The 13,638-nt window shown below is 40.3% G+C and overlaps 1 protein-coding gene across 5 annotated transcripts in view; it reads right to left on the reverse strand.

Annotated features, from left to right (window-relative positions):
* Nucleotides 1-13,638, reverse strand: part of Grip1 (glutamate receptor interacting protein 1) — a 629,888-nt gene that overhangs the window by 23,109 nt on the left and 593,141 nt on the right. For 3 of the 5 annotated variants that reach the window (XM_076854834.1, XM_076854835.1, XM_076854832.1), the window contains 4 exons: nt 8,481-8,637; nt 7,364-7,475; nt 7,208-7,252; nt 2,727-2,960 (listed from right to left, as the gene is read on the reverse strand). In XM_076854834.1, coding sequence (XP_076710949.1) covers nt 2,727-2,960; nt 7,208-7,252; nt 7,364-7,475; nt 8,481-8,637 — 548 coding nt within the window. The remainder of the gene's footprint in view (nt 1-2,726; nt 2,961-7,207; nt 7,253-7,363; nt 7,476-8,480; nt 8,638-13,638) is intronic. The other 2 variants (XM_076854836.1, XM_076854833.1) reach the window with 1 other exon arrangement.

Here is a 13,638-nt window from a genome sequence, read left to right on the forward strand (position 1 = left end):
ATCCACTTCCGCTCATCATGTCGATAAGTGGATAATACATTTTTTCCTTTTGAACAAGATGTATTTTTTAGTATAGCTACTTAAAAATAAAAACTATAATAACTTGCACATCCAATTCACTGTCATTATCTCTGCTAAATGCTTTCAGCACAGGTGGGATAGGAGACAGATCTTTTATATTCCTGGCCATCAATAATTGTCCTTTGAGGAGACAGCCTTACTCCAGGATGAGAAACAACAATAAAAAGAAAAACGACTATTTTGTACTTGTTATTTCCTTTTCCTATAAATAGGGATAATAAATATCTCTTAAAAGAGAGGGCTATTGTGAGGGCTAAAAGTATATAATATGTACATAGCCCTTTGTAGGAACTCAATACATGTTGGCATTCTTTCTCTTTGGCCTGAAGGAGGATGGGTTATCAAGCATGCTCTTCTCTGCATGTGTAGAAATTGAGAGGAGAGCAAACCAGGAGGGGCCAGCCCTCTTGGCATAGCAGAATTAGCACTGAATATGTGGCCTCCACAGTCTAATGGTGTGCCTCATTAGCATATCAGGATATGTGACTTACCAAGCCGGCGTAACTATTGCATGGGAAACAGGTGAACAAGCTATCTTGCTGCATGGGACTGACTCAGATTTCCCTTTTTAAAATGCCAGAGACATTTTTGCTTTTCTGTAAGTCTATTTTTCTCCTGATGCACAGAGCTCCAATTCTAGACTTTGAACATGTGGGAAGATATACATTCCCTCAGTGTACCACCTTGGGTATCCCTATGCACATGCTTCTTTCTATGTTAGGATCGCCTCCCTCCCCTGCCCCTTTCTCCGCATGGTCAACACCTACTTGTAGATGCCTTTTGCCGCAGTCTGGCTGGGCACAAGCCACCACACAAGCCTTGTAGATTCCAACAGCAACTCTTTATTCCCAAACTCTCACCAACAGTCTACACGCACGTTCTGTGAAAATACACTCCCTCCACCGGGCTCTGCGTACCAATACTCTCAGAACCCCGCGAGAACTCAATGGGAACTCAAGGAGCGGGCACCTGAGGCAGCAGGATACACCCTATTCCCAGCAGGATCCACCCTAAACCTGGAGCCACCCTAATCCAGCAGGATCCACCCTAAACCTGGAGCCACCCTAATCCCTGAGCAGGGTCACCTTTCAACCAAAAAAATGCCATGCGTCATTCTTACTTGGCTATGGCTCTCAGCAGCCTTTCTTGTCCCCTTTACAGTCAATTAGGGTTCACCTTCTGCACTCCCAGGCTGCTCTGACTTGTTCTACCACTGTACTTATCCTATTATCTCCCCACTGTTTTCAAGATTGTCTTCCCACTCAGCTTCATGCTCCCCGAGGATTTGCAATACATTCTTTTAGTGAATAAATGCCCAATTTATGTATTAAATGAATGAATGAGTGTGTGGTGAAAGAACGGACCCAGGATTGGGACTCAACTTCCATACTATCCTTTTTCTTTTACGATACCTTCTTTGTCTACTATAAAATAAATAGCCAGATTTTATGGAGTGGTTAGGGAAACCGAAGTCTTAAGAGGAAAAGGGGAGTAGTGGCCTGCTGCCTACTTTCAATCTGACCTTATTTGTTCTTCTGGGTAAGATGAATGACGAATCTTCAGTTAATAGATTATTAATTAAGGGAGAGTCTTGGTCCTCAGAAAAGTGGGGGCGAGATTATTACTATTTTATACATTCTAGTGTTTTAACAAATTTAAAGCACTATCTCTAGAAAGGAAGCCAAAGACACCTCCTGAACACAGCTCTCCTCAGCCAGGCTCCCATAGACATTGATACATATGTCTTGTCTGAACTCTGCCAACAGCTCTGGATTCAGCTCTGAGTGAACAGTGAAGCGACTGTCATAGTCAGAGATGGAACATCACCAGGGCCCACCCTGTCCTGGCCCAAGAGAACTTCCTTACCATCTACTCTAAGTCCGTACTTGAGGTTTTAAGCCACATTGAACCCCGGACCCCTTTTCAGAGAAGCTATGAGTGTATGATTCCCTCCCCCCTTCTCATGAGGTTGGAATAATATACTAATAATAGCTCCGTGTGATATTGGAGCCTCATATTTTCACAAGATTTTGAACGTAAATACATTTCTGACACCTACATTGCTTGAAAGCAAATCTTCCTTGCTTTCAAGAATAACTTTGTCTCTCTCTCTCAGAAGGGAAAGCGTATGGAAATGGTAGGAGACCTTCAATGTCACACAAAATTATAAGAGGTTGTGAGGGGCAAGGGGGAGGGAAAAAAGGGAGATAATTGAACAACAGCAGAGGAGGTAGAGAGGGAAGATGGGAGGGGAGGGGAGGGGGGATAGTAGAGGATAGGAAAGGTAGCAGAATACAACAGTCACTAATATGCCATTATGTAAAAATGTGAGTGTGTAACCGATGTGATTCTGCAATTTGTATTTGGGGTAAAAACGGGAGTTCATGACCCAATTGAGTCAAATGTATGAAAGATGATATATCATGAGCTCTGTAATGTTTTGAACAATCAATAAAACAAAACAAAACAAAAAAAAAAAAACTTTGCAGGGATCATGTTTTGAGATAGGCCAAAGCCTCTGGAGATCTGCCTTTGGGCTCTGGTTTGTCTCCTTGACTAAGCCCATGGAGGGGGCTGCCCCATGCCCGCAACACACTGTGAAAAACTAAATTTGACCCCCGGGAAAGAGAAGAAAGCTTCCTGACCTTGTGCAGCTCCACAGGAGTTGGGGACATAATCTCCTTTATTTCTTGCTTCATTTTTCTCAGGGTCACAGACTTCCTGCCCACATCTGAAGGCAGGGTGTTGCTCCGAGTTGTTTGGCTGTAGTGTGGCCGTGAGCTGCTCCGTTCCTGGAAGCTGGCCTGTCGCCCCAGCTGGCTGCGAGGTGTTGGAGCCTCGTGATTCAGACTCATAGTGCTCCCCGACATGATTGTTGCCTGTGGCATTGACAATTTTCAGAAATAATTAAGCCATGGGTGAGGAAAGGGTTTGGTTGCTCAACATTAAGCATAATTCTCCTTCTTCCCAGTCAAAATACATTCTCTTCAGGGCAGAGGCAAAGGCTGGAGAATGGACATACTAATTGAACTATGAAAGTCTGGAAAATGCTTTTCAAGTGACATTTGTAATGCACATTTAAAATCCAATGTAAGTACTTATGCCTGTGTTTATTTGATCAAATACCACCCCTAGCAGTTTAAAAACAACATTTGCTTACTGCAAACTGCATTTTAAGCATTAACTTTCCAGTGAGTGGGCTCTTGTAGAAATAAGCTAAGAACCTCTCAATGGGAACCAGGCTGCTTCTAGTTGCAATGCTATTTCTAGCCCCAACTGGAGTTAACAAGGGGTTGGAATGGGATTATGGGTACACAGGCAGTGTATGCTCAAGCTTCCCACCTAGCACTATATATTGTCTGTCAAGTGCCCCATCCTAGAAGTAAGACCAGGTTGACCTCTACATCATTTGATATAGATCAGTGTTTCTTAGAAATGGTCTGTGCAAGATCTGCAGAGGATAATCATTTTTTTATGTTATTGAATTTAACCCTTTGTTCAAAATCTATGCAACTTGGATTGGATTTTACCAGTGAATTAGGAAGTTCGTTTAGTTTCAAATATATTTCCTGCATAATACTTAAGCAAGGATAATCCCAAAGATGACTGAATCTCAGAACTCAGGGAATGTTCATTTCTCATGATAAGAAGATGCTAAGATTCTAAAAGTATGACTGTAGCTAGCTCTGTACTCCTAGATAAGATGGATACATAAAGGTAAACTAGCACTGGTAAATATGCCTACAATCATGGAAATGGAAAACAAGTTCACTGTGTATGTGATTGGCTAAAGCATGATTTATTTATATTCATAGCAACGCAGAATTTAATTTGATGAGTCCTTGGAATGTACTCACTCATGCAGGTTTTATAGCAACTCTATGAGGTAGGCTTTCTTATTCCTCCTGATTTACAGGTGGGGGACTGGGGCTCAAAAAGGCTGACTTACTCCAGGTCACATGGGCAATCTTAGAGCAGAGGGCACTATCTAAACCTATTTACCAGAGGGAATACTGCAAAGTGAGGGGTATTTTCATTTGCCAACTCTCTAGCATGCATGCATTACTAACAATAAGACATGTATATGTATCCAACAACTATGTTGAAAAAGAAACAATACCAGCAAACTTATGGATATTCTGACTGGATGAGTTATCTCACTGATAATTTTGAAAAGCAAAATTATAACTTAAAAAACTTCTTGCAGATCATTGAAAATTAGCCCATGCTAAGTGCCCTATATATTATGTGCTGATCACCATTTAATACTTAAGTAACTCCATAGGGTAGGTATTATAATTATTATGCCTCCCCATTTGCAATAAGGAAAGAGATGCCTGAAAGAGTTAAGCAATTTCCCTGTCAGTCTGGGCTTGGAATCCCAGCAATATGGCTCCAGAATCTTTGGTGACCTGGGTGAGTTGCTTCATAGTCCAGCATTAACCATATAAAATGTTTTTGTATATTGAAGTTCTGGGGATTGAACCCAAGCCCTTGAGGATGCTATGTAAGTGTTCTACCACTAAGCTACATCGCCAGCCCCAACTTCCTTTTTAGTAGGTAAAAAGGCCCTTAACATTTAACAAGTGTAGACATCCATTTTATAGTTTATTTCAGATAGATACCCTTCTAAAATTTATGGAAACCTTTCCATGACCAGCTGTGTTGGTGTTATAGGACATCCTTTATTTTCTGGCACTTACATATATCATTTCTGTGTTTAATCCACTCTAACTGACAGCACCCTATGATTGTTTTCCTGTTGTGGTGACCGTTCATCTATTATTTTTACCTGCTTAGACTAGTTATTTGCTTTGTTAATATATATATATATATATATATATATATATATATATATATATATATATATATCATGTTGATTTTTCACAGGACTAGCAGGAAACATGTTGGAAGTACAACACTTAATCACTACATCTGGGAGACGACAGTTCTGTTTTGATGAGTCCCAGCTACCACAGAAGAAGTTACAAATGGATTTCAAAGAGTTCCAGTGGAAGAAATGAGATGCTAATAGTTCTTCAGTTCAAGTTTTCAAAACATGGCTTGATTGCTTTGTTTAAAGTGAGCTTCAGGTAAATTAGTATCATCCAAAAAGGAATAAAAACATTAAAGTACATTATAACTTAGATTCTGACATTTAGTTTTAAACCTTCTTCCTTCATAATATTAAAAAAAGAGCAGTGCTCATTAACCAAGAAATGGCAAACATAATTATAGCTAATTTTTATTGAACATTTGTTAAGTTCTATGTTCTTAAGTACCGTAGTATTAGCTTATTCTAATCTCCATATTTTATAGAAGGAATATCTAAATAAGAGATGCTGAAAATTTGCTCAGTCTCAGTTTGAATTTTTCTTTTTTGGTAAAAGCTATACATTTTTCAGTGCTAAAGTTGGACCTAAATTATTGCTATCAATAGAGAAATGATTAGTAAATTGACTTTCATTTTCAAGTCAATTGAGATCATTTTTTAATCTTAGTTAATTTAAACTTTTTAGTGCTTTAGTATATTTTAACTTTCAAAATTGGATTGGATGCAAATTTCACATGCAGGAATCTAGCTCCAATAATATTTTTTTTTCATAACAGCATTTTCAGTTAAGGGAATGGTGTTCATTTAAACTAGCAAGTGAATATTCTTTGTGGTAAAAGTATAAGTATGACTCTAATTTGTGAACTTGTCAATCATTCTGAGTAGCTGAAGATTTAATTTCTCTTTAGCATTCAGTCCATTTTCTTTCTGCATATGTAATTTCAAGGGCCACACCTGCAAGGAATTATGTTAGAAAGAATGTCATGATGTGACTTCTGTGCTAATGGATGTTGTTTTTATGAGATAACTCAATTTCGGGGTGAAAACACAACCTCATCACATTACTTTTAATATCATCTTCTTTTTGCCTAACATAAAAGAAGCAAGGAGAAGAATAGTTTGTTTTTCGGAAGAGAAGTATCGAAATGAAAAATGAAAAAGGCAAAGGAGACAAACATGCTTTTTAAAAGAAGAGAACACTCAAGAATTATGAATTGAAGTGTGACTATTGTCAATTTCTTGCTCACTTTGGGCCACTCTGACTCATTATTCTACATACAGGAGGTGGTAAATGTTCAAATAAACTAGCTGAAACTTAAGCATCCTGTTTTTTTTTTTAATTGTATAAAAAGAAATCAATTGCTCATGTCTCGATTCATTTAAATTATATAGAATTATCCATATCCATGTCCTTTAACTGTGCTCTGAAGCTGAAATTCATGCCAGGTAATACAATGATGTTTATAAATTCAAACTAATGTTTTTCTTTATAATTCTCTTTGCAGATTCACAAACATTAGAATCACATAAAATATCCACACATGCAATCGAGAAGCAAAATAATATAAAGATGAGTAATCATTTTAGAATTGCAAGAGTTTCACCCAGTTATGCCATTCACATTCCTTATGGTGACTTGGGAACCTCATGTGACATCAAAATAAAAATGAGACTTTGCCACTTATTTTTTTTTTAAACAGCTTAGAAAATTTAAAAGAACATAAAAGGAAATAGTCCAGGACTTCCCAGACTAAAGTGTGAATACTGTCAGCAAATTCATGGCTTTGATTACAGAACAGTCAGGAGTTCAGCTGTTCCACTCAGTCTTGTTCACTTGAAGTTAATATAGAATCAGAATTTGCAATTAACACAAAGTACTCCGTAATATTTTGCCTGCTTATCAAATAGACGGGCCTTTTTTCGCCAGCTGCATTATTATCTCCTTTAAAGGCAAAACAAGATAGAATAAAATTTCCTCTTATGTTCCTCTTGACGATCAAATTAACTTCTATACCAGGTACAAATGAAAACATGCCAAAGAAACCTTTCTAAAGCAACTAAGAGAATGAGATGCGCCACTGCCGGGAGACTTAGCTCGCTCCTTAGCCATTTGGTAGGGAACAGTCAGGGTTAGCAGGGAGCAATGGCAGAAGCCACAAGTCAGTAAGCTTGGGGTGGGAACAGGAAATAATACTTTCAACTGCATCATATAAAATCAAATTGCTGTCCAGAAGGCAAGGAGGCAGGGGAGGCAGCTTCACAAGCAAAAATATAAACATAAAGGGTAGCTACCAAGAGAGTCATGTTTCTCAAAGACACACGCCTGTCAGCTTTCTCCTGTGGAAAGGGGTTAAAGCTTTTAAATAAACTGGTGTGATCAGTGCAAACTTAAAAGGACCAAAAAATGAATGTAGAAACAATAAAAGCAAATAGCAGGACCGAGGCTACCTCGAGTTCTCGCAGAATTCCCGACTGTCCACAGGTTTCTAAATCCTCCAGCGCTTGAGACCAGAAGTTCTCCTCTTGCTCAGCCTCCGCACAGTCGGAAGTCCCTGCAAAACTGTCACCATGAAACACAGTCAGGGTTACGAATTTACCAAACCTAATTTTTTCTCCATATACAGAACATTTCTCTTTTACCTCAAATGCACAAAAACAAAAATAAAAATAATAGAGAGAGAGAGAGAGAGAGAGAGAGAGAGAGACAGAGAGAGAGACAGAGAGAGAGAGAGAGACAGAGAGAGAGAGAGAGAGAGAGAGAGAGAGACAGAGAGAGAGAGAGAGAGAGAGACAGAGAGAGACAGAGAGAGAGAGAGAGAGAGAGAGAGAGAGACTTTCATTTGGATATGGCTTTCTTTTAACTGTGGCCTCTGAGTAAAGCCAGCTTGGCTGTCAGGATATTTAGGAAATGCAAAGTGGGGTCATAAAGAATAAAAGCTTGGTCCATATTTTACCACTGACTTGCAGATTATTCGTAGCTACTGCTAAATGAGCTGCATTATTGACATAGCCCTGTTGGAATGGAGCTCAACATGGGTGCTGATTCAATCCCCAGTATGGAAAAACATAAAAATCAATAAGAAATGAGAAGGAGTAACGCACAAACTGAGGACATAGTTTATAAAAGTTGACTTCCAGAGCCAGAGACAGTGGTGCACACCCGTAATCCCAGATACTCAGGAGGCTAAGGCAGGAAGATAGTGAATTTGAGGCCAGCCTCATCAACTTAGTGAGACCCTGTCTCAATAAAGAAAACACACACACATACACACACACACACCTACACACACACACACACACACACACAAAACTGGTGACTTACCCCAGTGCTACCGCTGTTTTCATTGGAGGAAACCTAGTTGTTGTGTTGCATGGTGGTGCCAGGCTGTCACTAGTCAGGCACAAGTTTTAGAACCTGCCTTATGGCCACCATGGATGATTATGGTAGCTTCAGGAAGTCAATGGTAACAATATGTGCCACTGCAAATTGAGAACTTCAAATCTTACCCAAATAACTGACCACAAAGTGATCTTAGATGGGGGCAGCAGTGGATGGAAACCTTACCCACTGGTTGTGGAACGGTCCCACTCTTCATTATTCAGGCCTACATCAGGGTAAGTCTGGCTTCGAGGTTTGGGGACTGGGGACAAGCTTCCTCTCTGTTTTGGACTCCTCCAGTCATAGGTGTTGAAATTGTATCCTGAGGCCTGAAAACTGGTGCCTAAAATATAAACAAAGTGTTAAGATGGGGCCTGGAGATTATTTACCCCATCATCCATGAGCAGAGAGGTGGCACAGGCAATAGCAACAGCAGCAACAACCTTGAGCATACAGTGGTGCTTATCATGTACAAAGTGCTCTGTGTACCTTCTTTAATCTTCAGAGCCAATTTTGAAGATAGGTACTATTGTAGTTGATACCAAAGGGTTATAACAGCCACATTAGGTACCCAAGGTGACTTGCCGACTTTCCTGGGGGTTCAAGCTATAACTTGAGGAGAATCAATCTTCAGATCCCCAAGTTCCATAAGCACTTCTTCCCCATCTAACATAGCTGATACCATGCCTGTTCCTCCATCTCACTTCCCCTCTCTTAATTGCTCTTTGTCACGTTACAAATGAAAAACACATTTATCATCCATTTCAAACCTTTGAAGGTGCTTGGCTTGGGGGATAAAAAAAACCCTCCAGCTGCTAAATCAAGGAATAATCTAGAAAAACACTCATTCCTATGAGCAGGTCTTTTAGAACCTAGGTCTTATTTTAACCAGGCAAACACATGGCAAAGGTTTTTACTCCTTTTTCATCCATCTCTCTGTCTCTCAGGACTGCAGTTCAGAAGTAAGATGCCAGCCTGAGAAGATTGGTGCATCAGTGTTTATTTGAATTGCAAAATAAAGACTGACTTCTTTGTGACAGGGAGTTAAGTCTGATTAGCTTGGCGGGTAAGGGAGTGAGGGATGGTTCTGGCAATTACATTACATAATGGACATTTCCCATGAGTTTGAATTAAGGCAGTGGCTTCAAGATTTTGACAGAAATATATTTAAAGCATATTTACAACAAACTAGAAATTACATTTAAATTGGAGGAGAAAAAAAATGTTGATGATAACTTTATGTGACAGGGTATGAAGTTTTCCCAAAATTCTTCTGTGGGTTCAAGTGCGACAATAGAAGCTTGACTCTAAGTCTGACTCCACAGTCATCACAATTGCTTTGCCCACCACTTTGGGTTGTGATGTATGTGTGTGTGTTGTGTATGTGTTTACATGTGTGCAATACAAGGCATATACATTGAAATGTTTCAAGCATTTAAATAGCCAACAGGCCATACAGTTAAATAGCCTGCTCATGTAAGAGGACTGTTTCCATTGACATCTCTGCTGCATCTTCCCATTCATTTTCCCTCCACTGAGGTCACATCCTATGATGCTCCTTTGGCTGCGAAGTAGTGACCAGGGAAAGCAGGAAGTCTAGGCATAGTGCTCCCTGATCAAAATACTGGATCTCAAGAAATTAGGGAAAGTCCCAATACCCACTGATGGAAATCCTCTATGAACCTTCTGCTTCCAATCCTTAGAGCAAGGGAAATATAGTAACAGTGGTCCATGTTATGCTTTGAATATAGCCCTTGCTGCTCTCCCATTGCAATTTATTTTTAAAATGGATGTTTCTTTCTCTTCCTCTCTCCCTGCTCCTCCCTAATCTCCCCTGCCCTAATCTCTGGGGAAACAGGATTACCTTTCTTCCTCATTTTAGGCAGATTTAACCCACCACAGGAAGGAAGTAATCCAGACTTTGGGATGGTAGTGGAACATCTCAGAAGTAACTGTCTCCCAAATTAATAAGTTAATTACAACTCCAACAGAGAACACATGGAAGGTAACCTTTGAATCACCTCTTTAAGAGCCTGCTGATGGGCAGAATCACAGCCTCTGTGATTCTGTATTTCTCCTGTATTCAGCCTCTGTGATTCTGTATTTCTTCTGTATTTCTCCTTTGCTAGCAAAGCACTGAACCTTTCTTTGCTTTTTTCTCAAACCCATGTCTGCATTATTGGATTGACACTGGGGCTTTCAGCAACAATATTAACAGTTCACTATCTCAGTCTCTTGGATAACTGCAGAAGTGTGGCTAGTCATTTTTATAACCCCCTGAGACAGGCTATTCACTTTCTCATTCCAAACCAAACCAACTAGCCCCTCGTATGCAAAGTCTCATTTCTTCTTATACAAAAGGCAGAGACTAGTACTCCGCTTTCTTTAACTGGCTTTAAACTCATTAAGAACCAAACTCATTGGTGGTGTCCTCTTGGGGTCTTTTTTTCAGATAAGCATTAACCTGTAAGACTGTTAGGTTCTCTTAGGCAATTCCAACATGTTTTAGACTGGGCAGAATAATATTCTGATGTTCTTCCCATTATTTCTAAGTAGTTCTTGGTGACTTGGGTGGGAGTAAGAGGATGGGCTTGAGCAGATGTGCAGCCCCATCTGTAGGAATGCAGACCAGGAAAGGCACATGCATCCCTAGCAGCCATGTTTACATTTTGGGTTTTTTTTTTTTTGGTACTGGGAATTGAACCCAGGGGTGCTTTACCACTGAGCCACATCCCAGCCTTTTAAAAATATTTTATTTCGAGACAGGGTCTCGCTGAGTTGCGTAGGGCCTTGCCAAGTTGCCGAGGCTGACTTTGAACTTGGGATCCCCCTGCCTTAGCCTCCAGAGCTGCTGGGATCATTGGCATGTGCCACTGCACCCAACTAGGAGGACTTGTTTTAATGAGTGCTATAAAATGATGCATTAGTAGAAATCGGAGCAGAAGAGAATAGGATTCAGATCTCTTTGATAAAGTCAGAAGACCTGAGTCTGGTCCCAGCACTTCCCTATGCTATGCTGATCCCAAGATCAAAGTAAGAAAAAAACCTCAGTCCACACACCAGCCCTGCCACTCTCTCCTCCCCTGGTAGCCTTGGCAAGCTACGCTTAGTATAAAATAAGGATGGTGATATGGACCATTTAAAGGGAATAAATATATATAAATCATACAAAAGGGCTTAGAACCCAAGGAAGTTGTTATTTACTATACCCTTCAACCCTTCGAGATCTCAGCTTCCTTACTGATGAGGTAGGGAGACTAGGGCAGGAGGTAAACCCAGCATATTCATGCAGTGAACATTTGAGAGGCTCCTGGGTGTCAGGTGCTGTATGGGAAAATTAAATACAAAGGTAAATAAAACTAGGTTCCTGCCCTCAAAAGGGGCACCGTTGGCCATGTGTATGGGAGAAGGAGGAGGAGAAAGTGTGAGTTCTAACAGCATGCGAAGGCCCCCTGCTGGAGGTGGAGTGTGGGTCATAAAAGATGCCACATGAAAGATGGCATATAAGCTTGGAGAACAGGCCAGCATTGACCAGGTGGAAATTTTGGGTAAGTGTTGCCCAGAAGAGGAGAGAGAGAGAGAGAGAGAGAGAGAGAGAGAGAGAGCCCTGTTGTCATGAACCCTGATTCCCATCCTTAATTCCATCAGTGGTTTCTACTTCACTCCCAAGGAGGAAAAAATATCCTAGGATATCCTGGTCCTTTCTACTACCTGTACATACTCCTTTCTCAGAAGAGGGATGTGATTTGCCTAATCAGTCAGATTTGGAAAAGGACTCTGGGCCTGTATGTTCAACCTTTCTTGCCTTTCTCTGGGCTCATTCTCTCCTACTGCTGCTGTGCTATAGTTAGCAAACCTGGGTGCTACTCTTGAGACTTTCTGAGCTTGGTGGAGGTTGGGAGGCCAATGGCAGGTAGTTACCTGACTGTGGCAGACTGCCTGTTGTCTGCGAGAACACCTGTTCCCCACTTCATTCTTAGTACCAGAATGCCAGGCTTGAGGTGGGAATATTATGGATCAGACTAAAACTACTTCTTAGCCTCTCTCAAAGCTAACTGTGACCTGATAAAGGTTCTGGCCAATTACATGATCGAGGGAACTTCTGGGAAGTTTCCTTACAGTTCTTGTTCTGATTCTGGGACTGCAAATGAAATAATTGGAGCACTGGTAACTGTCCTGGACCCAGAGGTAACTTAAAGGATGGAATCCAAGTGCTAAGTATAAAAAGGCAGAAATATTTTACTGCATAGGTCCTTAATAACATTGTGGAGTTATGTTTCAACTGTGAAATGCCTACATTTTTATAATTTAAGTCACTGTATTGTTAGCATTTTCAGTTTAGCTGCACCAAATCCAATGGATTGGTAATCAGTTGGGTAACAATTTGTTTTATAAGATCATAATCCTGACATTCCTGTTTCTATATCTAGCTTTTCTAGGAAAACAAATAAACGAAAAGAACCAAGGACCAAAGCTTGCTTAGAGATTAGAGAATAGTAAGGAGTTGGGTGTTATGTGGAGTTCAAGGGCGCTGTGAGGAAGACTAGCTTACAAAAAACTCTGTATTAAACTGTGGACTTTTGACTTTAGCCTGTAACAATAGAGAACCAGCAAGGGAGGTTTCTGGTTTGTTTTAAGGAGTGTTATTTGGCTTTTCCAAAGGCCCCTGATAGAAATATGAGCTGATAAGATGCTGAAAGTAAGAATAAGATGCTGAAAATAAGAAGCAAAGTGGAGAAGTACTTAGTCACTCAGGCCTGGGTGAGGTTGTGTGACAGGCAGAGGTGATGAGCTGGTTGATCCAGGAGCATGCCTGGCCCCAATGACACCATGGGCTGGCCTGCCTGCTCCAGACCACAGTGCAAGAAAAATAAATCCCTGGCGTGATACCATGATTTCAAATAAGGAATATCTGAGAAAAGTTAGGTTTGGACAAAGGCAAGATGGTTGCCAGAGTTCGGAAGAAGTGAGCAGGCTCAGAAGACTCTAATTTCAAGAGTCAAATTTCCAAGCAAGGGAAGCCCAAGTGTAAGAAAAATTAATTGCCAGAGATAGAGTTAAACTGTTCTTATTGAATGGCAGCATCAGCACATGAAACTAAAATACATGTATGACAACAGAAACTACATCTTAGATTAAAAGTTGGTAAAAGAAACACATTGAAAAAAGATACCATTAAAAAAATATGTTCTAAGTCAATATTCTTTTGATTTAGAATTGGAAAACTTTCTTCTTTCCTCCTCCTCCTCCTCCTCCTCCTCCTCCTCCTCTTCTTTATTTCTTCTGCAACTGGGTGTCACTTTCTAGTTTTATACTGTGTGTCATAATGTAAGGTATAAAATTC

Source organism: Callospermophilus lateralis, chromosome 4, assembly GCF_048772815.1.
Source record: "Callospermophilus lateralis isolate mCalLat2 chromosome 4, mCalLat2.hap1, whole genome shotgun sequence".
Lineage (NCBI taxonomy): Eukaryota > Metazoa > Chordata > Mammalia > Rodentia > Sciuridae > Callospermophilus > Callospermophilus lateralis.